The sequence below is a fragment of the Phaenicophaeus curvirostris genome, chromosome Z (assembly GCF_032191515.1).
Source record: "Phaenicophaeus curvirostris isolate KB17595 chromosome Z, BPBGC_Pcur_1.0, whole genome shotgun sequence".
Classification (NCBI taxonomy): Eukaryota; Metazoa; Chordata; class Aves; order Cuculiformes; family Cuculidae; genus Phaenicophaeus; species Phaenicophaeus curvirostris.
This window is the reverse complement of record NC_091431.1, coordinates 16,133,874-16,160,760: the sequence shown is the minus strand read 5'-3', so window position 1 is coordinate 16,160,760 and position 26,887 is coordinate 16,133,874. Positions and strand designations below refer to the sequence as shown.

At 46.6% G+C, this 26,887-nt stretch overlaps 1 protein-coding gene across 1 annotated transcript in view; it reads right to left on the bottom strand.

The window, feature by feature from the left end:
* Positions 1 to 1,768: 1,768 nt before the first annotated feature.
* Positions 1,769 to 26,887, bottom strand: part of SKIC3 (SKI3 subunit of superkiller complex) — a 63,241-nt gene continuing 38,122 nt past the window's right edge. Inside the window, exons 29-41 of the mRNA XM_069881106.1 lie at positions 25,146 to 25,270; positions 20,778 to 20,901; positions 17,561 to 17,779; positions 15,632 to 15,704; positions 14,872 to 14,925; positions 14,650 to 14,761; positions 13,093 to 13,221; positions 11,801 to 11,922; positions 10,814 to 10,972; positions 6,732 to 6,884; positions 4,588 to 4,718; positions 3,551 to 3,674; positions 1,769 to 2,166 (exon numbers count right to left, since the gene is read on the bottom strand). Coding sequence (XP_069737207.1) covers positions 2,089 to 2,166; positions 3,551 to 3,674; positions 4,588 to 4,718; positions 6,732 to 6,884; positions 10,814 to 10,972; positions 11,801 to 11,922; positions 13,093 to 13,221; positions 14,650 to 14,761; positions 14,872 to 14,925; positions 15,632 to 15,704; positions 17,561 to 17,779; positions 20,778 to 20,901; positions 25,146 to 25,270 — 1,603 coding nt within the window. The 3' untranslated portion in view covers positions 1,769 to 2,088. The remainder of the gene's footprint in view (positions 2,167 to 3,550; positions 3,675 to 4,587; positions 4,719 to 6,731; positions 6,885 to 10,813; positions 10,973 to 11,800; positions 11,923 to 13,092; positions 13,222 to 14,649; positions 14,762 to 14,871; positions 14,926 to 15,631; positions 15,705 to 17,560; positions 17,780 to 20,777; positions 20,902 to 25,145; positions 25,271 to 26,887) is intronic.

Sequence of the window (26,887 nt, the reverse complement as noted above, 5' to 3'; positions counted from 1 at the left end):
TTTTTCCTCCACTGTCCCTTACGGCTCCACCAGCTCCAGGATGGCCTCAGTGTCTTGTAGGAATAAGTGTGAGTAGCACCCTTTCTGCATCCCTGTGCCCCGTGTGGTCACTGCTAGAGAGAAACTGTCTGAAAGAACCTGCGGTGAGCTCTCAGGAACTGGAGTTACTCAGAGGAGACTGAGTCAGAAAACTGATTCTACTTTACCTCAAGCCACAGCACCAACACATCAGGTTCAAAACAAAAATGCAGGTTCAATGCAGTCCCACTGCACGCCTTGGAAGTGCCCTTTCTCTGCTTTAATATGGGATTGCATGAGGCATCACAAGACTTTTGTGGACAGACAGCACCTTTAAGAAACCTTAAGCCACGTAAGAAACAGCTATTGTGACTCACTTAAAAAACCCTCGTGGTTACATTAACAGATTAGAACCATGGCTTTTATTTCTTTTTATTTTCACGCACGTAAAAGCAAAATAACATCATGCCTTAAGAACTGCTGTCATGATTCATCCAATTAAGCAGTCAGCAGCAGAATTACCAAGACCGTTATACATGTTTATAAATATGACCCTGTCCCTGACAATCACAAGCTTTTCTTGATGGGAATGTTTACTGAAGCCTGCGTGCAAGAGGATTCACTACTGTAATTAAAATTAGCTAAAAGAAACCCAAAAATTTAAAAAGTAAAAAGGTATAAAATGACACCATACAGGAAGATCCAGATGGATTTGGACCTTGACTGCAAAACAAAGTCTGTCAGAGGCATTTTAAACCTCTGAATGTTTTACAGCATCTGGTAGAGAAGAAAAGTTTGCTGCTTCTGAGCTAGTAATGTCCTCTGCCAAGGAAAAGAGGAAAAGCAGAAGCTCTTCCCTTAGCAAGTTTGCGGACGACACTAAGCTGGGTGGAAGTGTCCATCTGCTGGAGGGTAGGGAGGCTCTGCAAAGGGATCTGAACAGGCTGGACCGCTGGGCAGAGTCCAATGGCATGAGGTTTAACAAGGCCAAATGCCGGCTCCTGCACTTGGGGCACAACAACCCTGTGCAGCTACAGACTGGGAGAAGTCTGTCTAGAAAGCTGCCTGGAGGAGAGGGACCTGGGGGTGTTGGTTGACAGCCGACTGAATATGAGCCAGCAGTGTGCCCAGGTGGCCAAGAAGGCCAATGGCATCTTGGCTTGTATCAGAAGCGGCATGACCAGCAGGTCCAGGGAGGTTATCCTCCCTCTGTACTCGGCACTGGTGAGACCGCTCCTCGAATCCTGTGTTCAGTTCTGGGCCCCTCACCATAAGAAGGATGTTGAGGCTCTGGAACGAGTCCAGAGAAGAGCAACAAAGCTGGTGAAGGGGCTGGAGAACAGGCCTTATGAGGAGCGGCTGAGAGAGCTGGGGTTGTTTAGCCTGGAGAAGAGGAGGCTGAGGGGTGACCTCATTGCTCTCTACAACTACCTGAAAGGACGTTGTAGAGAGGAGCGTGCTGGCCTCTTCTTCCAAGTGACAGGGGACAGGACAAGAGGGAATGGCCTCAAGCTCCGCCAGGGGAGGTTTAGGCTAGACGTTAGGAAAAAATTCTTTACAGAAAGGGGCATTGGGCACTGGAACAGGCTGCCCAGGGAGGTGGTTGAGTCACCTTCCCTGGAGGTATTTAAGGCACGGGTGGATGAGGTGCTGAGGGATATGGTTTAGTGTTTGATGGGAACGGTTGGACTCGATGATCCGGTGGGTCTCTTCCAACCTGGTTATTCTGTGATTCTGTGATTCGAACCTTGCATTACTGCCAGTGCAGCTAAAATTGTACTTTTGTGTGTGGCCATGGGGGAAGTAAAGTCAAATGGCACTGAAGTTTCAGTGAGAAAGAACATAAAAGCAGAATTAAACTTTTTTTCTTTTGAATCAAGTATTTATTTTATGATGGAATCCATGTCACTACAAAAGTAATCTACTTTAGTTCATGAAAAAGTAAAATTAAAGACAAAGCTGCATTTGATGCAAAAGACAAAATTAGACCACAGAGAAATAAAAAAGCCCAAATCACATATGCTGATCAAGCTGCGTGAGTGGAGGATTTTTCACTTGAGATAGTCCATACTAGGCACTTGACGACAGTTTCTCATTTAGTTCCAGAGCTCGGACATCCCCATTAGCTTTGGCATTTTCTACAAGTACCTGCAGAGAAAAATAAACAATGAAAAAAAGAGGTTTCTTTACCTTTATGTTACATTTCACTGGAAATCTCAAATGCATTTTATTTTCTGCTACGCAGTTTCCCTTAAAAAAATAAGTAACCCATAAGCCCACACAGAAAATCTTCAACAGGACATGTCAGCTTGCTTAAAACACTTAAAACACAACTAGTTAAACAAAACTGCTCAGGTATCCTTTTATTTCCCCCATTTAAATTTACCCCTTCTAGATTTTTTTCCCACACCTCTTATTTGCAGCTTTTCTACTGGTTAAGAAAGCTCCCACGACAGCCTAACGTTCACAGACATTCATAAGCTTCTGTGTTTTCTCTTGTAACCCAACCACGTCACACATATTAAAAAGGAAAACCACAAAGTAGAATCAGCACATCTTCACTCCAGCTGTTATTGGTAGGGAGCACAGATGACTTTGCAGAAGTAACTGCAAGAGATCATATCAGGATCATCTAAATTCAATAATTCTACCTTTTTTTATGCTGTGTCTGGATTTTTGTCAATGCTGAGCCTGTCCTGATAAGTTGTACCTCCAAAGACACTTTGGAGTGGATTCAAAACTGAGCCTGCTTGGTAAGTTATAACTCCAAAGGCACTTTGTTACGGATTAAAGCTAAGCCTGCTTGTCAAGTTCTACCCTCAAAGGCATTGCACTACAGACTCAATGTTCCACCAGGCAACAGCTATTAAATATGGGCAGAAGAGCTCCTCGTGCCAGTGGCAGCAGAGGCAGATCAGAGTGTGTTCACATTTGAGTAGCAAAGCTACTCCAGCTGTGAGCCACAAGGAAGTGCCCACTCTGTGCCACTTGAGCGCGCTGTGTGGATTTGTGAGTTTTGACCAGATCCATTTGTGAAGCGCTATCAACAGAAACCAACGTACCACTTACCATGTACTGAAAATAAAGTACTGTTACGGATGTAATAAAAGCCTTAAGGACAGGGAGTGCAGCACTCTGCTGTTCAGATCTACTAGGTCAAGGATGACACGCTGTTCCAGCCAGGCTTGGAGGCAATTAACGTTCTTAGTGCACGAATGTACTCTGGTAAAAATCTAACAGAACAATCCTCATGGCTACTGAGGAGTTACTTGCAGAATCCTTGCCAGTTTGGATAAGGCAGACCTTTTACTGTTTGTTTTCCATTTGTATTGCTTGAAGGAATAGAAGACTTTCAAACAAACTGGATGCAATTAAAAATTTGAGGTACTTCTTGTCTGCACAGGATCCTGAAACACTGCACCCTCAAGGCAATGGGAGCCAACACCTCCCTGGCCTCCCTCTACCCCACTTCAAAGACGCAGGCACAATATTTGATGTAAAGTGGAATTTCTGTATAAAATGGGAGCCTTACATCTATTAATTCACAATCATCTTTGGCATACAGATGTCGCAGGAGGTACCAGCGTGCCACAGACACTATGGTTTCTGGATTCCCCGGCTGATATACCACTCTTTCCAACATCCGACGAGTCTCCCTGGAAGCACAACCAACACATCATACAAATCAGATCTTAGAATCATGGAATGGTTTGAGTTGGAAGGGACATAAAAGCCCATCCAGTTCCGCTCCCTGCCATGGGCAGAGACACCTCCCACTGGATCAGGGGCTCAAAGCCTCATCCAACCTGCCCTTGAACACCTCTGGTTGACAGGAGCTGAACACGAGCCAGTAGTAGCCCAGGTGGCCAAGGTCAACGGCATCCTGCCTTGGACCAGGCATAGTGTGGCTAGCAGGAGCAGGGAAGTCCCCCTGCACTTGGCACTGGTGAGACCACACCTCAAATCCTGCACTCAGTTTTGGGCCTCTCACTCCAAGAAGGACACTGAGGGGCTTGGAGTGCATCCAGCACAGAGCTGGTGAAGGGGCTGGAGAACAAGTCTTATGAGGAGCAGCTGAGGGAACTGGGGTTGTTTAGCCTGGAGAAGAGAAGTCTGAGGGGGAACCTCATTGCTCTGTGTTGTAGAGAAGGAATGGCCTCAAGCTGCACCAGTGCAGGTTCAGATTGGACATCAGGAAATATTTCTTCACTGAAAGGGTTCTCATGCCCTGGCAGAGGACTCCCAGGGAGGTGGTGGAGTCCCCAGTCCTGGAGGAGTTTAACAGATAGGAGGATGAGGTGCTCAGGGATGTGATTTAGTAGCAGACAGTTATGGCTGGACTCAAATGATCTCAAAGGCCTTTTTCATCCTAGGGATTGTATGATTCTGCTGCTTCCTGTTCACTACACTATTAACCCCTTGCCCCTCTCCCTTTTAACTGCCATACTACTGCATGAAGTAACTCCTGCTTTCAGTTTTCTGTTAGCTGTTGGGAGATCGATCTGGGGATAATGAGTGCTCGTATGTTCAGACAGCGTGTTCCATTCAAACTTAACAGATGACACATACCTTGCTCCCATTTTGCGGTTATACTGAAGCAGTGCTTGTAGGAGACACGCCAGGGGGCAAGAGGAAAGTTTCAAAGCTTCAGTCGTTGCCTCCTGAACCAAGGATGGCCAGTGCTCATTTGAGATGTTTGCCTATGATAAAAGCAAAACAAAGAAGGAAAAAACAATGGTGTAAAAAAAAAATCAGAAAAAAACAAAAGGGTAAAAAACTACAGTATGCAGCATTGTTAGCTTTTTGTTTGCAACTCTCTACAGAGTAGGTTTAATTCAAGCTGTTCTGAGTTAAATAAAGTGTTTGGCAGGTTAGAAAGAGATTCCTTTCACTAAAAAAACTCCACAACAACAACAACAGTGGCTAGAAGACCCTGTAGAAGTCATGTTAAATATTCCAGGGAGAGCCCTGCCAGCATTCCATGTGCTTTTTTATGCAAAGAATCTTTATTTCTTCCATATATGTTTTAGTGATGCTTCCATTAATCACAGAATGGTTCGGATTACAAAGGATCTCAATGCCCACCCAGTTCCACCCTCTGCCATGGGTAGGGACACCTTCCACAAGATCAGGGGTTCCAAGCCCCATCCAACCTGCCCTTGAACACCTGCAGGCATGGGGGAGCCACCACTGCTCTGGGCAACCTGGGCCAGGACCTCATCATCTGCATTGTGAAGAGTTTTTTCCTAAGGTCCAATCTAAATCTTTACCCTTCCCATCTAAAGCCATTCCCCGTTATAGCATCACTCCAGGCCCTTGTAAAAAGCCCCTCCCCAGCCTTCCTGGAGCCCGTTTCACGACTGGAGGCTGCTCTAAGGTCTCCCCAGAGCCTTCCCTCCTCCAGACTGAACAACCCCAACTGTCTCAGCCTGGACTCATACAGGAGGTGCTCCGGCCCTTGCTTCATCTCTGTGTCCTCCTCTGGATCTGTTCAAACACTATCATATACTTCTTATGTTGGGGATTCCAGAACTGGATACAGTTCTGCAGAAGCTCTACATCACAGAAACACAGAATCATGAGGTTGGAAAAGACTTCCAGGATCATCGAGTTGAACCATTTCCATCAAACACTAAACTATGGCCCTCAGCGTCTCATCCACCCGTCTTTTAAACACCTCCAGGGAAGGTGACACAGCCATCTCCCTGGGCAGCCTCTGCCAGTGCCTAATCACCCCTTCTGTAAAAAAAATTTTTCTGATGTCCAGCCTGAACCTCCCCTGGCAGAGCTTGAGGACATTTCCTCTTGTCCTGTCCCCTGTCACTTGGGAGAAGAGGCCAGCTCCCTCTTCTCCACAACCTCCTTTCAGGTAGTTGTAGAGAGCAATAAGGTCTCCCCTCAGCTTCATCTTCTCCAGGCTAAACAACTCCAGCTCTCTCAGCCGCTCCTCATAAGGCCTGTTCTCCAGCCCCTTCACCAGCTTCGTTGCTCTTCTCTGGACTCGCTGCAGAGCCTCAACATCCTTCTTGTGGTGAGGGGCCCAGATCTGAACACAGGATACGAGGTGCGGTCTCACCAGTGCTGAGTCCAGAGGGAAAATAACCTCCCTGGACCTGCTGGTCATGCTGCTTCTGATACAAGCCAAGATGCCATTGGCCTTCTTGGCCACCTGGGCACACTGCTGGCTCATGTTCAGTCGCTGTCAATCAATACCCCCACGTCCTTCTCCTCCAGGCAGCTTTCTAGCCACTCTTCCCGTAGTCTGTAGCTGCACAGGGTTGTTGTGCTCCAAGTGCAGGACCCGGCATTTGGCCTTGTTAAACCTCATGGCACTGGTCTCAGCCCAGCGGTCCAGCCTGCTCAGATCCCTACCCTCCAGCAGATCGACACTTCCACCTAGCTTAGTGTCAGCCGCAAATTTACTTAAGATGCATTCAACCCCCTCATCCAGGTCATTGATAAAGACATTGAACAGGGCTGGACCAAGCACTGAGCCCTGGGGTCACAATCTGTAACTGGCCTCCAGCTGGAGTTAATTCCATTTCCCATCACTCTCTGGGCCCCACCAGCCAACCAGTTTTTCACCCAGGAGAGCGTTCACCTGTCCAGGCCAGAGGCTGACAGTTTCCTAAGCAGAATGCTGTGAGAAACTGTGAGAAACATCACATGATCTCCTGTTAAATCATGCAGTTATGTGATTTGGATTATCCTACCATGCAGAGTTCCAGTGCAAGCATCGCTAGCCTGAGCAGACTAGACAACTTCCCATTCCAGTTGCCCTGCTGTGACGCTAACTGCAGACTCTTTCTGTAGCACATCTCTGCTCCAACCATCATCCTTTGCGAGTGGTACACTTTAGCCAGCCACTGAAAAACAAACGAAATTGGTTATGGAACCACCAAACCACACATCTATTAAGTAAAAGCATTTAGTTCCATTTATGAGGTACCACAGCTTACTTTAAGCTCAGATACCACCACCTAGTCTTCATGCCAACCACTGCCCTGCAGGGAAATGCAGGCTGCTGGTAGAACTGGCAACACCTCACCACAGTAACTGAGTGTGGAAAAGCCTTGGCAACCCATGGTGATTGCTCACAGCCATGGAGATAGCTCAGAGGAGAGCAAATAACACAACTGGCTTCACAAACGTCATATTTCAGAGCAGAAGAGCATTGCATGTTGCCTCATTTCTCTCTAAAAAGTTCTGTCAAGATCACAGAATGGGTTTGGTTGGAAAAGAACTTTAAGATCATTCAGTCCAGCCATCAATCCAGCCCTGCTAAGTCCACCACCAGACCATGGCCCCAGGTACGGCATCTACTTATCTTTTAAACCCCTTCAGGGATGGAGACCCCACCACCTCCTGGGCAGCCTCTGCCAATGCCCGAGAACCCTTTTAGTAAAGAAATTGCTCCCAATATCCAACCTAAACCTCCCCTGGAGCACCCTGAGACCATTTCCTCTGGTCCTGTCACTGGGTACCAGGGAGAAGAGATGAGCACCCACCTCACCACAGCCTCCTTTCAGGCAGTTGTAGACAGTGATGAGGTTCCCCCTCAGCCTCCTTTTCTCCAGACTAAACAGCCTCAGGTCCCTCAGACACCTCTCATAACCCTGGTGCTCCAGCCCCCTTCCCAGCTCTGTTCCATTCTCTCAATGTGCTCCAGCCCTTCAACGTCCTCCTTGGAGTGAGGGGCCCAAATCCTGAAACCAGGATTCAAGACGTGAGATGAAAAGAATATTTCTCCTCCAGAACAAAGGTTCTTCCAGCCCTCTGAGTAATGCCAGGAACATGAAAAAAATTACAGAAGCTCAGACAATGGGTTGGGCCACGCAGTTTCTGACTGAGCAGGGTCGTGCTGCAGGAGCTAGATGGCGCTGAGGAAGCAGACATTGGGATCTGTGCAAATTTCTGCTCCTGCTGCCAGTTCCACCAGCACAAGGTGTCCTGGATTTGCTCATGAAGAGAAGGAAAATTACTCTAACTCCTCTCTCTTTTATTTCTGTAGTCATGTCTTGTTTTCAGGAGCAGACACAGCCACAAGATCGCAAATCCCTGCCACGTGAGAGATTGCATCAAGATGCAAAAGTTACACTTAGAAATATTCTTTGCTGGATCACCATGCAAACACAGCAACTTCTTAATACAAGACCCAATTCCCTTGCTTTTAAGCAAAGAGGCTTGGACGCCTTCTAGCTACAGACTACCTAGTGTTAGAAGGAAAATACCCTTCACTTTTTCTGATGCACAGAAGTCTTTTATCATTAAGAAGTGACACACTAGAAAGTATTTATTAGCATTAGTGAGATTGTGCATCCTTGGTATCAGGCTGCAGGGCTGCTCTGAGAAGTAAAACACCCAACTCTGTGCAGAATCATAAACTGATTTGGGTTGGAAAGGCCTTCAAAGCTCATCCAGATCCAACCTCTGCCATGGGCAAGGACACCTCCCACTGAATCAGGGGCTCCAAGCCCCATCTAACCTGGCCTTGAACACCTCCAGGGAGGGGTCAGCCAGCACTTCTCTAGGCAGCCTGGGCCAGGGCCTCCCCACCCTCGCAGAAAAAATTTCTAGGATCTCATCTCAATCTCCCTGCTTTCAGCTTAACACCAATCTGAATGAGTGCTGCATTCCAGAAAGATGAATTCTCACAAGGCAAAGAAAAATGCATCAAAAAAGTACCTTTCCACAAACAATATCATAGTGAACAGGTACAGTTGGACTTGACAATCTCAAAGGTCGCTTCCAACCAAATGATTCTATGATCCCATGTTGCAGCAAGGAAGAGGACCTGCAGCCTTAGAACAAGTAAGTTAATGATCTCTACAGAAGCCTCACGCTGGTATTCTATGACTGAAGTAAGCTTTAGTGAATCTTAGCGCAAAAAGGGTTTTATTTGTTCAACAGGAAGAGGCAGCACCATAAATCCTGCGAGCACATGAAGATCTCTAAAAGCACAGAGAATTTTTCTAAACATGCTGCTAACACTAGTAAAGGAAGGCAGGAGCTGTAACCAACACCACCAGTGAGGAAATCAATAAATACTCTACAAAACCTCACAGGAACATCTAATCATAAAATCACTAGGTTGGAAAAGACGTTTGAGACCATCAAGCCCAACCATACCTGTTCACTCCTAAACCATATCCCTGAGCACATAATCCACCCATCTTTTAAACCCCTCCAGAGATAGGGACTCCACCACCTCCCTGGGCAGCCTCTGCCAGGGCCTGAGAACCTTTCAGAGAACTATTTCCTGATGTCCAGTCTGAACCTGTCCTAGTGCAGTCTGAGGCCATTCACTCTCGTCCTATCACCCATAACATGGGAGAAGAGACCAACATCCACCTCACCACAACCTCTTCTAAGGCAGCTGCAGACAGCGACGAGGCCTCCCCACAGTCTCCTTTTCTCGTGCCTAAATAACCCCAGGTCCCTCAGCCGCTCCACAAACCTTCACCAGCTACAAAATGAGTCACAGACCCCTCATCTAAAAATAATATCTCATTATGCCATGAAAGGCAGTGAGTGAACATTCATATTGGAAGTGATTTCTCCTTAAGTCAGGAGATTGTGGAGAAAGAGACCAATTGAGGTTTTCAGACTCTAAGTAAGGTAACTATTTACTCTTATCTGTTCTTACAGGTTATGAAGTACTTCATTGGTTTCTGCTCACTTGCCAAGACACAGGTCCCTAAAGACAGAGGTGCCAGGGGTTTATCTCAAGATTGTAGTTCTACTGCTTCTATGTCTGCATGCTCTTGTAAACAGTCCTTATTATTTCAACTATAAAAGAAGTCAACATAGAATCACGGAATGGTTTGGGCTGGAAAGGACCTGAAAGCCCATCCAGTTCCACCCCCTGCCATGGACAGGGACACCTCCCACTGGATCAGGGGCTCAAAGCCCCATACAACCTGGCCTTGAACACCTCCAGGGACGGGGCAGCCACCACTGCTCTGGGCAACCTGGGCCAGGGCCTCAGCACCCTCAGCATCAAGAATTTCTTCCTAATGTCCAATCTAAATCTTCACTCTTCCAATTTAAAAACACTCCCCATCATCCCATCATTCCATGTCCCTGGAAAAAGTTCCCCCCCAGCTTTCCTGGAGCCCCTTTCAGGACTGGAAGCTGCTCTAAGGTCTCCCCAGAGCATTCCCTCCTCCAGGCTGAACAAACTTAACTCTCTCAGCCTGTACTCATAGCAGAGGCACTCCAGCCTTCACATCATCTCTGTGGCCTTCTCTGGACCTATTCCAGCATTTCTGTATACTGCTTATGTTGGGGATTCCAGAACTGGACAGAGGACTCCAGGTGGCATCTCACCAGAGTGGAGCAGAGGGGCAGAATGCCCTCCCTTCCTGCTGGTCCCACAGCTTTGGATGCAGCCCAGGACACAGTTGGTTTCTGGGCTGCAAGCGCAAGTTGCCGGCTCTTGTTAAGCTTCTCCACCCACAGCACCCCAAGACCTTCTCCTCAGGGCTGTTCTCAATCACACTGTCCCCCAGCCTGTAGTGAAACCGCGGATTGCCCCAACCCACATGCAGGACCTTGCCCTTGGCCTTGTTGAACCTCCTGAGGTTCACACAACCCCACTTCTCCAGCTTGTCCCAGTCCCTCTGGATGACATCCCGTCCTTCTGCTGTGACATATAGTTACAATTTTATAAAGAACTGAATAAAACTGTTTTTTTCATCACTGGCTGTCAGCAGACAAATAAAAGTGAGCAAACTCTCAACCACTTCTAGTGCACACTGTGCACCATAAAGTCAGGGAGAGAACCCACACTCACCTGCCAGGCTGCAACTGAGTTTGAACTGGCCATGACTGTCTTGCACAGCTCCTCCAGGATGCTGTCTGGAAGGTCTTTGTGGGTCTGCAGCAGCTGCTTACACTGAACTTGTCTCAACAGCAAAAACAGTGCTGGGTGCTCAGGGCAGCTTTTTAAACCCTAAAAACAAAACAAGGCACAAAGATGGCATCAGAACTCATCATTTCCAAATATCTGAAGACATTTTGATGCTTCCATTTCAATCTTTACAGAAAACAGCTCTCAAAGCATTCCTGGGATGCTTTTAATGTGGTGGTTTCCCCCTATTCTGCACAAAGCAGTGTTCCAGGAACTGACACATGAAAACAGAAAATGTTCTTCTTGTCCACCTGGGCCACTGCAGGCTCATGTTCAGCCACTGTCGACCAACACCCCCAGGTCCTGTGTCGTGTCCCCAGTGCAGAACACGGCACCTGGCCTTGTTGAACCTCATCCCACTGGTCTCAGCCCATGGATCCAGCCTGTCCAGGTTCCTCTGCAGAGCATCCAGGCCCTCCACACACCCACACTCCCACCTAGCTCAGTGTCATCCATGTTACGTTAAGACTTTTCTTTTTAACAATCAAATCTGCAGCATCCACTGTGGCTCTGACAAGGGGCACCAACAGAAAAGAGCAGAAGACATTTAAGTCCCCTGCAAGTCTCCTCCCTGGGCTTCTTGCTTTGAATTTCCACCATGTTTTGCTTAATGCTAGATTAATGAATAAGGGCAGGAAGGGCAGATTTAAGTTTGTTTCACGCCATATAGCGTGTATTTCAACTGCAAACACAGCTTTGGTGCTGAGAATAGAGTATCTCAGGAAGGAGGAAAACACCAACAACTACTGAATCTCATTGCTCTGATGGAGCAGAAAGTTGCTAATTCAAAGATTTGCTGCTTGTAAAATGCACCCAAATTATGATTTCTGTACAATTCCACCACAATTTGCCAATATGACGCTGTTGTACCTTGTTACAAAGAGCTTCAGCTTCTGAGAGTTTACCAGTCTCCTTTAGACTGGTAATAGCTTGACACAGGCACCAGTCTTCAAGAGTCCGGATATAATTAAGTGGAAGATTGTTTTCTCCAACTGCAAAAAACAAACAAAACACTTAATCAGTTTCCTGATAGGCTGCAGTGCCACACAACATCGCATGCTCCAGATATGGTAAAGGAGAACTTTCAGGGGTATTAAGGTGACATGGCTTCCTTCATTAGTTCTACTTCCTTCATTATTTTTACATTAAGAGATGGTAAAATAGAAAGCAAGAAGAAGGGGAAAAAAAAGAACACACACATTTGAGTTAATGGTTCAAGAACAATCAGTCAAGTGTAGAATTTGAATTCCAGCTTTCAAAACACTTATGGATGTTGAGCAGGACTAAGGCTGACGCTACCCCTCTACTGGGAAATTAAAGAACTCAAGTTCTCTATCCTTTCCTTGCAAGAAGGAAACTTTCCTGCACCGCTAAACACCCACACATCCATTTTCAGAATTCAGAAATACTACTTTAAAAAAACATTTGAGGCTCTGCAACTAAGTAATTAATCCTAGCTGTGCATTAGGATTTAGCGTTTTCATGAGATTACATGTAAAAACCTCACCACAACCTCCTTTCAGGCAGTTGTAGATAGTGATGAGGTCTCCCCTCAGCCTCCTTTTTTCCAGACTAAACAACCCCAGGTACCTCAGCCGCCTCTCATAATCCTGTTCTCAAGACCCCTCCCCTAGCTACACTCCCTTCTCTGGATGCACTCCAGCCCCTCAATGTCCTTGGAGTGAGGGGCCCAAAACCAAACCTAGGATGTGAAGTGCGGCCTCACCAGTGCTGAGTCCGGGGGCACAATCCTTTCCCTGCTCCTGTTGGCCACACTGTTTCTGACTCAAGCTAAGATGCCATTGGCCTTCTGGGCCACTGCTGGCTCATGTTCAGCTGCTGTTAACCAACACTCCCAGGTCCTTCTGTGCCAGGCAGCTTTCCAGCCACTCTTCCCTAAGCCTGGAGCTGCACGGGGTTGTTGTGTCTGAAGTACAGGACTCAGCAGTTGGCCTTGTTGAACCTCATCCCATTGGTCTCAGCCCAAGGATCCAGCCCGTCCAGGTTCTGCAGAGCCTCCCTGACCTTAATAGGCACAATTACAGCTCAAACCACTGCTGAGTAATTCTCAGCTGATTTGCAGTTTCCAAAATCTAGGAGTGAGTTGCAAGCTAAGAGCATTTTACTATATGTTTTTAAACTACAAAACATTTATAGCTTACTTTTGGCTGAAACTGTAGATACATGCGTAATCTCTAGACCTGCTCGCTTCGGCTGAGTGTTACTCAGACAGATGACGGTGTTTTCAGCATGGCAGGCTGCCATTAGGACTGCCCAGGCAGAGGGATTATCTAGAAAAGAATGGTTAAAGGCAACTCATGCCCATCCAAAAGATGCTGGTGGTTCCTTTAGAACAGCTTTTACCAGATTAAGCACAAAAACAAAGCCAGGAACAGAACCACACACTGTAAATAAGACATAACAAGTAATTAAATCAGATTCTTATATCAGTACAGGCAGATGATAACTACTGGCCTAGAGCTAGTAAGATTCTTCAGTTTAGAAGATGAAGGTACTGTTTCTAAAGCCAACTGATGTACTTTTACACATAGCCACTAGTGTGGTACTTTGAACATGCCAGTTTACTTCTAACTACACAGATTAAACTTCACTATCACTTAGCGCCGCAGCATAGCGGCATCAAAAACCCCACAATGCCATCCACAGCTTTCAGTTGTACAGACTTAGTCTTGACTGGCCCCTAGCACAAAGGTTATCATAGAATCGCTTGGTTGGCAAGGACCTTTGAGATCATCAAGTCCTACTGTACCTGTCCACTGCTGAACCATTCCTGAGCACCTCATCAGTCCATCTGCTAAACTCCTCCACCACCTCCCTGGGCAGCCTCTTCCAGGGCCTGAGAACCCTTTCAGTAAAGAAATTCTTCCTAACGTCCAATCCAAACCTGTTCTGGTTCAGCTTGAGGCCACTGCCTCTCGTCCCATCACTTGTCACTTGGAAGAAGAGACCAACACCCACCTCATCACAACCTCCTTTCCAGGAGCTGCAGAGAGCAATGAGGTCTCCCCTCAGCTTCCTTTTCTCCAGGCTAAACAACCCCAGGTCCCTCAGCCACTCCTCATAAGACTTATTCTCCAGAACCTTCAACAGCTCCATTCCCCTTTTCTGGACGTGCTCCAGGCAGCCACCGCTTCTCTGCGCAACCTGGGTCAGGGCCTCACTGCCCTCAGAATCAAGAATTTCTTCCTAATGCCTCCTGTATATCTGCCCCCTTCCAATTTAAAGCCATTCCTCCTTGTCCTGTCACACCAGGCCCTTGGAAAAAGCCCCTCCTCAGCTTTCCTGGAGCCCCTTTCAGGACTGGAAGCTTCCCTAAGGTCTCTTCAAATCCTTCTCTTCTCCCAGCAGACCAACCCCAACTCTCCCAGCCTGTCCTCATAACAGAGATGCTCCAGCCCTTGCATCATCTCAGTGGCCTCCTCTGGGCCCGTTCCAACAGTTCCATCTCCTTCTTACGTCAGGGACTCAAGAACTGGACACAAGACTCCAGGTGGAGTCTCATGTCTAGTTCTCTATGTCTAAACTTGGAATGCCAGTTAAAATTTCAGCCTGTAGCATTCTCCCCAAAACACACATAAACAGCCCAAACCAACCAAGCAACCCAAGAAAAAGAGAGGTGCTTTTGCTAACACAATAAGTTTGTTTCGATGTGTAAAATATAAAGATCACTGCTCTGTGTGTGTGGGACCAAGAGCAACCTGGACAGAGGCGGATGGCTTTCTGAATGTTTTTCAGAGGGTTGTTTTTCTCATCTTCTAGCATGTGGCATCCTGCTGCCAGCTGATTCACAGCAATATTCAACAGAGCTTCCTATAAAATGGAACATAAAACTGACTTAATACTATAATATATATGTCCAGTTGGAATTAATTTTATGATTTTTTATGGAATTATAAAGTCCAAATTTTAAGAAGCCATACCTTTCCATATTTCACATCGAGTACGTGTGCAGCATTTCCTGCCACAACTCCTCCCTGCAAGATTAAAAAAGAATAATTAATTATTTGGCTGATTAACTAAAAGATTTTATACCAAATGTAATGCCAAGATCTTTTTAGCTTTGTTCATCAGAAAGACAAAGTTTGCACAATGAGATTTTTTCCTTACCTACAGCACAGTTACTTTATACAGAATGGAAAAAAACATTTAGGCTTAGAATTTACCCATATGTTGTGTTTCTAATTTTAGCCTCAGACAGAATGGGATTTTTTTTCCAGGTGCCATTTCTGTTTACATCATTAACATAAATTAAGACATAGAGTGTTTATTTGGAGAAAAGCTAATAATAAACATAAAGTGGCAAGGAAATACTGGGTAATGTGAAAAGCTAAATTGACTCGATTAACCAAATGCAACATATGTAAATCCTAACAGATATTTATATTCACACACATGTATAAAACTAAACAAATAAATTATATGTAGTAAGGTCTTTTCGTATTGTAGTAATTCCAGTAGATTTCTCCTGTAAATTAATTTCAAGGAGAAAAAGAACTGCAGCCCCGTGAAATATGCAAAGAACTGGATGTGTAACTTCAGTGGTGCCCATGCATCACTCTTTACATGCTTTTGCGTCTAAAGCCTTAGGTTTTCATACTAATTTGTAACTGCCTGTGTACTGGAGTAAGAGTTTTAATTAGAGAAACCACACAGACTATTTAGGATGTAAACAGCACTCACTTTTGCCTTTCGAGACGTATACAGTGGGACTAGTCGAGACAGTAGAGACCAGAGGGCAGGATTAGCAGGGTTACTGGGGAAAGAACACGGATATTAGACATTCTGGTTTAAATATGAACCTGGTATTCAGTAGACAGCTGGTATAAATCCTAAATGGACCCTTATCTATTAAGAAAACAACACAGTGTTGCTGAAAATAAGACATGGGTGTTGTTAAACCAGCACAATACTGTAGTTATACTGCTGTCTATAGAAATAAAATGTACAACGCGCAAATCAATATTCACAGGAAGAAAACAAATCAACTCTAGGACATGGGTCTTGTTCTCATAGTGTGAACAACAAGGAATTTTAATTGCAGTTGAAGAAAATCTACATAAAGAACTGTTTCTGAAAACACTTGGAGAGACCATAAGGTATGCCTTGTTTAATCAATGCCTTTCAAGTTCCTCCTTCCTAATCAAAGTACATCAAATAATAGACTGTTAGCGAACAGACTGAACAGCTTTGGAGGCTGTTAAATCTTTGAATCACAGAATTGCTTGGTTGGAAAAGAACTTTGAGATCAAGTCCAATCATACCAGTCCACTACTAAATCAGATCTCTAAGCACTTCATCTCCACGGCTCTTGAGCACCTCCAGGGATGGGGACACCACCATTTCCCTGGGCAGCCCCTGCCAGGGCCTGAGAACCCTTTCAGTAAAGAAATTATTCCAGATGTCTAGCGTGAACTTCCCCTGGCACAGTCTGAGGCCATTCCCTCTCATCCTATTGCCTGTCTCTTGGGAGAAGAAACCAACACCCATCCCGCTACAACCTTCTTTCCGGAAGCTGCAGAGAGTGATGAGGTTTCCCCTCAGTCTCCTTTTCTCCAGGCTAAACAACCCCAGGTCCCTCAGCCACTCCTTAGAAGACTTGTTCTCTAGACCCATCACCAGCTCTGTTCCCTTCTCCAGACATGCTCCAGCCTCTCAATGTCCTTCCAGGAGTATGGGGACCAAAACTAAACCCAGGATTTGAGGTGCAGCCTCACCAGTGCTGAGTCCAGGGGCACAATGACTGCCCTGCTCCTGCTGCCCACGCTGTTTCTTATCCAGGCCAAGATGCCATTGGTCTTCCTGGCCACCTGGGCCACTGGTGGCTCATGTTCAGCCGCTGTCGACCAACACCCCCAGGTCATTCTCTGCCAGGCAGCTTTCTAGCTGTTCTGCCCCAGGTTTGGAGCTGCACAGGGTTGTTGTGTCCCAAGTGCAGGACTCAGCACTTGGCCTTGTTGAACCTCATCCCATTGGTCTCAGCCCACGGATCCAGCCTGTCCAGGTTCCTCTGCAGAACCTCCCTGCCCTCACGCAGATGCACGCTTCCTCCCAGCTTAGTGTCATCCGTGAACTTACTAAGGCTGCACTCAAACTCCTCATCAAAATCATGGATAGATATTGAACATAATGGACCCAGCACTGAGCCCTGGGGACACCAATTGTGCTCAGCCTCCAGCTGGACTGAGCTCAATTCCCACCACTCTTTGGTCCGGCCATCCAGCCAGTCTTTAGCCCAGCAGACAGTGCGCCTGTCCAGGATGATGTAAACAGTAAATAAAAGCCCTAGAGACTTCTCCAGGTTGAAGGTTCTTCTACATATGATAACAAATGCTTTCAGAGAACACTGAACTAATCTAGCTGCCAAAGAAGCCACCAAAACAAAACCAGAAACCCCCCAAAAGCCACAAATCTTGAGCCATCCGATCCCATAAATCACAAAGCAAGCTTCTAGCAGACGATGCTGCAATCTTAAACAAGGACTTGACATCTGAGAAACAATTTTTAGGTTGGTTTTAGAAGAATCCTGCAAGGGAACAGAGGTTTGCTCACTACTCCAGAGTTCAGTGCAATACATTTACAAGGGAATGTGAAGGAAGAGAAGATACGCACATGTGGATTGCTTTGGAGACTTCTCTCTGGGCCATCACACTTCTGCCTTGCAGGGCATAAACAGCAGATGCAATAAGACACCTCTCCTCAATGTCACCGTCCCCCTTTTCATGCTTCAGTAACTCTTTTAGGGCAGCTGTTCCAAGTGTAGCATCCTGCTGCACCGCTCCCAGTGTGCACAAAGCCTTCAGGCTTTCCACACTAGGTTCCTTTAATGAGCTGTGGAATTAGAGGAAGGAAAGGAGATGATATTGTTGACCACCAATTAAACTTACTGTTAACATTAGAACGCACTTGTTACTTCTGAGCCCTCCTGCTCCTACGCAGAAATTAAAAGCCCTACACTACAGGGTGGTGGATCCATCTAGACCAGCACCATGAGACCTCAGGATACAGAAATCAGCAGTGGTTATGTGCTATAATCAGAACTCAAGCTTACAACATATAAAACCCATCAAATGTCCTTCAGCAGCAGCCACAAAATGAATGGCAAGAGACCACGTGTAACGTTGACAATGGTTCTCATGTCTTGAAGGTGTTTGCATGTCTAACTAGTATCAAACCTGAGTTGCTCTGGCCTATTTGCAGCTTTACAACAGAAATCCAGGAAGGAAAAATCCAGAAATGAGCCTGCTGCACAGAAGTGTTCTTTCTGATAAGAGGGATGTCCTGAGAAATTATCACAGTATCACAGAATCACTTGGTTGGAAAAGACCTTTGAGATGATCAAGTCCAACCATACCTGTCCACTACTTACCCAAATCCCTGAGCCATCTTTTAAACCCTTCCAGGGATGGAGACTCCACCACCTCCTTGGGCAGCCTCTGCCAGTGTCTGAGAACCCTTTTGGGGAAGCAATTCTTCCTAATATCCATTTTTAACCTACCCTGGCTCATCTTGAGGCTATTTCCTCTCATCCAATTACCTGTCACTTGGAAGAAAAGACCAACACCTATCTCTCTACAACCTCCTTTCAGACATTTGTCAACAGTGATGAGGCCTCTCCTCAGCCTCCTCTTCTGCAGACTATACAGCCGAAGGGCCCTCAGCCACATCTCATAAGCCTTGTTCTCCAGACCCTTCCTTAGCTTCACACTTCAACCCCTCAATATCCTTGGAGTGAGGGGCCAAAACTGAACCCAGGATTCGAGGAGCAGCCTCACCAGTGCTGAGTCCAGGGGCCCAATCCCTTCCCTGCTCCTGCTGGCCACGCAGTTTCTGACCCAAGCCAAGATGTTGCTGGCACTCTTGGCCACCACGGCCACTGTTCCAATGTCTGGTACTGCAAGCATGCTTCCCACCATCCATTTGGTTTCGTAGCACTACTAGCTGTGCTGTTCCATTTATTTAATGATGGGAAGCAGTTTAACCTCATACCAATATTAGCCCCTATGTTATTTTAGATGTTGCCACCAGCACTCTTCAGCAATTTTTTTATTTTCAGTATGGCTGCAGAACTCTCAACTCAAATTAATATACTGATTTTCAACCCTGGTGAAAAAAAACAGCAAGCTCTCTATAATCAACCAAAACCAATGACCTTAACTGATGAACGAGCTGAAGGTGTCCTCAGCATAACAGTAATTCAATAAATTGCAATAAGGTTGGACTTGATGATCACAGAGGTCTTCTCCAACCTAGGCATGGGGCAGCCACTACTGCTCTGGGCAACCTGGGTCAGGGCTCACCACCCTCACAGGAAGAATTTTTTCCTAGTGTCTCATCTGAATTCTCATTATTCCAATTTAAGACATTCCCTCTCATCCCATACTGCACACCCATGTTAAAAGCCTGTCCCCAGCTTTCTTGGAGCCCCTTTCAGGACTGGAAGCTGCTCTAAGGTCTCCGTGGACCCTTCTCTTCTCCAGGCTGGACAACTCTAATTCTCTCAGCCTGACCTCACAGTAGAGGTGCTTCAGCCCTCCTGTCAGCTCTGTGGCCTCCTCTGGACCTGTTCCAACAGTTTAATTTCCTTTTTATGTTTCGGATTCCAGAACTGGACACAGGGCTTCAGGTGGGGTCTCAGGAGAGTGGAGCAGAGGGGCAGAATACCCTCCCTCGCCCTCCTGGTCCCACTGCTTTGGATGCAGCCCAGGACACGGTTGGTTTTTGGGCTGTGAGCACACTTTGCCAGATCATGTCAAGCTTCTCATTCCCCAGCATCCCAAGTCCTTCTCCTCAGGGCTGCTCTCGATCATGTCATTCCCCACCTTGTACTGGGACCACGGATTGCCCTGACCTACTCAGGCCCTTTAGGTCACCTGGCGCGAATTCAGATGTCAATTCAGACATCTCTCTATTGGACTAGAATACATTGGTTTTTTTCTTATTACCATCATACACTTTGGCATCACTGAGCTTCCAGTTCATTTTTAAACATATTCATTGAGGTGTCACTTCCTTAAACTTTTTAGCACTACTTCTTTCTCTTTTTAAACACAAACAACTAATATCTTGCAGAAAAATCTCATTTCTAACAAAAACAGAGATCTTCAGTGATTAATAGAATGTAGGAAATATCAGGTCCCCAGATGGTTAATCATGAGTTATTCAGCATTTAGAGTGTGTTAGGTGTTGGACTATTTCAGTGACTTCAGGAGCCTGCTGGTGGGGTGGAGCCTATACAGCCACTCCTGGAGTTCTCAGTCCAAGGTGGCAGCTCTTAATCCACAGCTACCAGGAGACTGACAAGGATGTGTGGGCTTTTAGCCTCTACAACTCTGAAAAAAGACATTCACGACTTCACTGAACAACTGATACACATCTGCTTCTTTTCATCAGAAAGCTGCAATATTGTCCTTGTCAGTGATGCTCAGAACAAAATTGTTCTGGAGATCCTGATGATTTAAACTGAAATTGTTCTCGTTCATCATCCAGATACTTTACACCTAAGGAGCAAAACTGCTGCCTAGTGCTTAGGACAATTAGAGTTTAATAATACCTTAACTGATGACCTATTAAAACTACCATTCTAGGGTTTTAGACATCCAAACTGTCCAGTCCACTGACCCTTCCACTCCACAGTGCTCTAAGAACATTGAAGACACAGCCCATAAACCAGAACAGAAATTATCACATGAATAAGTTGAACAGAGCGCTTCCATCCACTCCCACTTTTACTCTCAAACATAAAATCAATATATCCATATAAGATCCCCCAAAAAGTAAATCTGATCTGATAAAACATGATATACAGGTTATTATTCCCTTCACTCACCATTTAAACAGCAGTGCCTTGGCAGCATCCACTTTGTTCTGTTTATACTCTATTATAGCCAATGCAGTCAGGATATGCGCTTTATCTTGTTCAGACTTGGCAACAGACAAGGCTTTTTCATAGGCTGGTAGAAATTAGAGACACAGAATTGAAGCAGAGGAACAAGAAATGTGTATAAAGCCTCTAGAAAGACACGAATCATAGAATCATAGAATGACCTGAGTCGGAAGGGACCCCTGAGGACCATTGAGTGACTTCTGAACCTGCACAGGACACCCCAACATTCACACTGGGTGTCTGAGCGTGATGTCCAAATGCTTCTGGAATGTTGTCTGGTTTGGTGACTGCTTCCCTGGGAGCTGTTCCAGTGCTCCATCACTCTCTGGGGGAAGAACCTTCTCCTAACCCTCCCCTGGCATCTTCCTGCCATTCCCTTGGGTCCTGTCGTAATTTTGATACAAGAACACACACACGGGGACACTTTGGTTTCAGGGTCGCTGTGTTCTCACACCTCAAATCGCAGGCAGAAGACAAAAATGTCACCTTTGAAAGCAGTGGTGTGTTAGGAAATGTCAGACTTACAGGGCTGTTCAGAGCCTGGGAGTTCTTTAATACAAAGCAAGAGGAAGCAGAACTGAAAAGCAAAATCGGGATATCCAGAAAAAGCCTGAACAAATACAGTTCAAACACTCCCTGCCATAGTTTATTCACTCCACTTAAAAACTAAGAGCAATTTAAAACGCTGAGCTGGCTGCAAGCACTCCCACTTCTGCACTGACAACTCCGTACACCTTTGTGTGACATCCCCCACCTCAGTGCTGCAGAACTTGACAATGCAGCACCTACATTTATTACTTAAGTGCTCTGAACAACACATTAATCCCTGACCTAGAACCGATTTTTCTAAGAAAGCCATTTCATTTGAGAGCAAGGCAAGACAAGAGCACAACAGCTTAATGTGCAAGAATTAAAGGCTTGAAGAAATGTAGCTTCCCTGTGACATTTTGATAGTTCTGGTGAACTGGAAATGGTCCCTAGGGAGCACCGCAAACAGGAGCGCGGCAAACAGGTGCAGGGCATGCTAGAAAAACAGGGCAGTTTGAGTGGCAGTTTGAGCAAGGAGGGGAAAGAGAGGGGCTGGAGGCCGGCTGAAAGGGACCGAGGACCATGGTGGCCACCTGGCATAAAATTAAAGCTGCTCCAGGTGCTGCATCAGCCAGGATGGATGCAACCGCTCAGACAGAGCCTCAGTGGGTGCACGCAGCTACCCATCACTGAGCTGCAGGCAGTGTCCCCCTCCCACGCTGACTCACACCACCAGTACTGACTTCATTTGTGGAAGCTGTGCTCAACTCCTCCGCTTGGTGCCAGAGCTAAGGGAGGAAATAACTAGACTGAGGACCATTAGGGAGTGTGAGAGGGAGACAGACCAGTGGAGCAGTGACCTCTCACAAACTAAGCAGGCTGCCAGAGCAAGTGCAGTTGTGAACTCCCCATCCACCAACTGTAAGACTGAGGAGAAAAAAGATGGGGAATGGCAGCAAGCTCCCTCCCGGTGCAGAAAGCGTGTTGTCTTCATGCACATAACAAACCTCCAGGTTCCCCTGCAGAATAAATATGAAGCATTGCAAGTGGAATCCATCCCTGCAGACAAAGAGGAGGGCTCCCACAGCCTAGAAACATTCTCTAAGCTGCGCCATCCTCAAATGAACATCAAAAAAACCGCCGAGAAAAAGAAGAGTGATTGTTTTAGGGGATTCCCTTCTGAAGGGAACAGAGGGACCTGTCTGCAGACCAGACCCACTGCACACGGAGGTCTGCTGCCTGCCTGGGGCCTCAGTGAAAGACTGCACTGGAAAACTTCCTTCCCTGATAAAGTCCACAGATTATTATCCTCTGTAGTGTTCCAAATAGGCAACAATGACATCCAGAGGAGGAAGCTGAGAGAAATTAAGAGTGACTTCAGGGCTCTGGGGAAAACGGTGAAGGGCTCCGGGGTGTAAGTAGTGTTTACCTCCACCATTCCAACAACACGGAATGAAGAGGGAGAGAGCAAGAAATATCAGTCAATTAATACCTGTCTCCAAACATGGTGTGAGGAAAAAAACTTTGGGTTCTTTGATCATGGACTGGCCCATGCACCTCCAGGCTTCCTTACCAGGGATGGGGCATTCTTGTCTCCTACAGGTACAAAATTCCTGACCAAAAATCTAGCAGGGCTTGTTCATAGAGCTTTAAACTAGATGTTAAGTGGGAGTGGAATGAAGCCAGGCTGGACAGGAGTGAGTCTGGATATGGAACTCCTGTACCTGAGAGATGGTGTGCTGGCAAGGACCTCCAACTCACAGTGAGTGGGGGCGAGTATATCTTGTGATGGAAAGGATGTAATTGGCACTAATGGGTTAGATAATCCAAGTACCAGTCAGTTGGGAACGAACACTATTCCCTTTAGGAGAGCTGAGGGATTAACATCCCAGCTGCAGTGCATTTACACCAATGCATGGAACATGGGCAATAAGCATGGGAACTGGAAGCTGTTGTAGGACAAGGAGTCTACGATGTAGCTGCCATCATGGAAACATGGTAGGACAACTCGTATAACTGGACTGCAGCTATGGTGGGGTAGAAAGTCTTCAGGCAGGACAGGAAAGGTAGGAGAGGAGGCAGGGTAGCCCTCTCTGTCAGCGAATGCTTTGATACCCTCAAGCTCGATTATGGTGATGATGGGATCGAGTGCCTGCAGGTTAAAATCAGAGGAGCCCACAAGAAGGTAGATATTGTGATGAGGGTCTGTTCTAGACCACCCAGCCAAGAAGAAGCTGATGAGCTCTTCTTCTCAAGATTGCTAGCTCTTGTCCTTGTGGGAGAATTCAGTCTTCCAGAGGTCTGTGTGAGGTACAATACAGCGGAGAGGGAGCAGTCTAGGAGGTTCCTGGAATGAGTGGAAGGCAACTTGCTCACACAGCTGGTGAAAAGGCTGACAAGGGAAGACGCCCTCCGGGACGCTGTTTGTCAATGGAGAAGGCCTTGTGGGGGATGTGATGGTTGGAGGACGCCTGGGGCAAAGCGATCATGAAATGGTAGAATTTTCAGTTCTAGGTGAGGTGAAGAGGAGGATTAGCAGAATGGCCACATTAAACTTCCAGAGGGCAGACTGTAGACTACTCAGAAGGCTGGTTCATAAAGTCCCAAGCGAGACAGTCCTTAAGGGCAAGGGAGCCCACAAGGGCTGGGCACTCTTCAAAAAGGAAATCCTAGCAGCCGTACCCATGTTACAGAAAAGGAGCCAGTGGGGGAAAAAAACAGCTTGGTTGAGCAGGGAGATCTGAGGGGACATCAAAAAGAAGAGGAATGTCTGTGAACTTTGCAAGAATGGACAGGTATCTTGGGTGGACTACAGTGAAGAAGTGAGATCATGCAGAGGAAAAATCAGGAGGGCTAAAGCCCAACTAGAGATCAGACTGGCCAATTTGGTGAAAGATAACAAAAAAATCTTTCTGTAAGTACATTAAGTAAAATGAGGACCAGGGAGAATATTCAGTCCCTATTGGATGCAATTGGAACAACTGTGTCAACTGTGTCACAACTCTATGGGGCCGGACAGGATCCATCCAAGAGTATTAAAGGAGCTGGCGGATGTGCTTGCCAAACCCCTTTCCATCATCTTCCAGCGGTCTTGGCTGACTGGGGAAGTTCCCCTGGACTGGAGGCTGGGGGATGTTGTGCCCATCTACAAGAAGGGTCGCAGGGAGGATTCAGGGAACTACGGGCCTGTCAGTCTGACCTCAGTGCCAGCGAAAGTCATGGAACAGGTGATCTTGAGTGCTATCATGAAGCACATGCAAGAGAACCGGGTGATCAGGCCCACTCAACACGGGTTCACGAAAGGCAGGTCTTGCCAAACTAACCTGATTGCCTTCTATGACAAAGTGACCTGCCTAAAGGAGGAGGGAAAGGCTGTTGATGTATTCATCCTGGACTTCAGAAAAGCCTTTGACACAGCTTCTCATAGCTCTTCTTCCAAGTGATAGGGGACAGGACAAGGGGGAATGGCCTCAAGCTTGACCAGGGGAGGTTCAACCTGGACATGAGAAAAAAAATTTTCACAGAAAGGTTCACTGGGCACTGGCAGAAGCTGCCCAGGGAGGTGGTTGAGTCACCATCCTTGGAGGCGTTTAGAAGACCAGTAGACAAGGTGGTCAGGCACATGGTTTAGTGGCAGATAGGAATGGTTGGACTCGATGATCCTAGAAATTCTGTGATGCCCTGCTGAACAGTCTAATGACTGAAATAGTTGTGGAATTTCTACTTGTGCACTGGGACTCAAGAAAACTGTCCCAAAATGCTCTGAATGAGGCAGATGCTTACCCTTGATACTCTCTTGTAGGAGTCCCTTCTTGAAGTAGGCCAACGCGATCCCCACAATGCCATCAAACGTGGTGAGGGGTATTGATGTGTAAACCTCAATGGCCTTGGTGCACTCACCGAGGGCACTATGAACATAAAAACAGTCACTGGTGTATAGGAAGCACCAACGGCTCCTACGATCTAGACAAGGAGACCAGTATCCCCTTTTCTACAGCATTTGCAAGCAGACACCTTGAAAAGAGCAGGATTAGGACAAGGATGAGCAATATTCCCCACCTTCCGTCGGTTGCAGCAGTTGCTTTCTTAAGCAATCTCTTGAATAAAGCATAACTGACATGAAAGTGTATTTCTGGAGATAATGACAGAATGGTTTGGGTTGGAAGGGACCTCAAAGCCATTCCAGTTCCACCCCCTGCCACAAGCAGGGACACCTCCCACTGCATCAGGGGCTCCAAGCCTCATCCAGCCCGGTCTTGAACACCTCCAGGCATGGGGCAGTCACCACTTCTCTGGGTAACCTAGGCCAGGGCCTCACCACCCTCATGTCAACAATTTTTTCCTAATGTCTAGTTTAAATCTTCACCCTCCCAATTTAACACCATTTCCTCTCGTCTTCTCACTCCACCACAAAGCCCCTCCCCAGCTTCCCTGGAGCCCCTTTCAGGAGTGAAAGCCACTTTGAGGTCTCTGTGGGGCCTTCTTTTCTCCAGGCTGAACAACCCCAACTCTCTCAGACTGGCCTCAGAGGGGCTCCAGTCCTTGCATCATCCCCATGGCCTCCTCTGGATCCGTTTCAACAGTTCCATATCCTGCTTATGTTAAGGATTCCAGAACTGGACACAGGACACCAGGCGGGGTCTCAGCAGAGCAGAGTAGAGTGCAAGAATCCCCTCCCTCAACATGCTGGTTACATACAGCACAATATCTACATGTAAGCATCACTTAATGGTTAACACAACAGAGTGAGAGAAAATAGCAAAGGAGAAATGTGAAAAAAAGCACCCTAAAATATGCATGCATACAGATGGGGAAGTACACATACAAAGATGCAGCACTCTTCATATAAGACCACCATGGAAGAAGCTATACAGAACTGTCCGGTTCTGGAATCCCTAACATAAGAAGGATATGGTACTGTTGGAATGGGTCCAGAGGAGGCCACAGAGATGATGCAAGGGCTGGAGCACCTTTGCTATGAGGACAGGCTTATAGCAGAGGTGCTACAGTTGGGGTTGGTCAGCCCCGAGAACAGAAGGTTCCAGGAAGATCTTAGAGCAGCTTCCGCTACTGAAAGGGGCTCCAGGAAAGCTAAGGAGGGGCTCTTGATCAGTGAGTGCAGGGATAGTATGAGGAGGAATGTTTCTAAATTGGAAGGGGGAAGAGATTAGACTTTAAGAAATACTGCACGCTGAGGGTGGTGTGGTTCTGGCCCAGGCTGCCCAGAGAAGCTGTGGCTACCCCTTCCCTGGAGTTGTTCAAGGCCACGTTGGATGGGGCTTGGAGCCCCTGATCCAGTGGGACATGTCCATGGCAAGGGATGGAACTGAAGCGACTTTGAGGTCCCTTCCAACCCAAACCATTACATGATTCTATGATCATGTTTATTAGAACTAATTATTAGTTACTGGAGCTTTGCCCTTGTGTAAGATGCACAGAGGAACCACCACATCTTGGACATGAGACTACAGGGAACTGAGAAGTTGCTTCTAAAAATCTTCCCTGAAGTTCAAGAATTAATTATG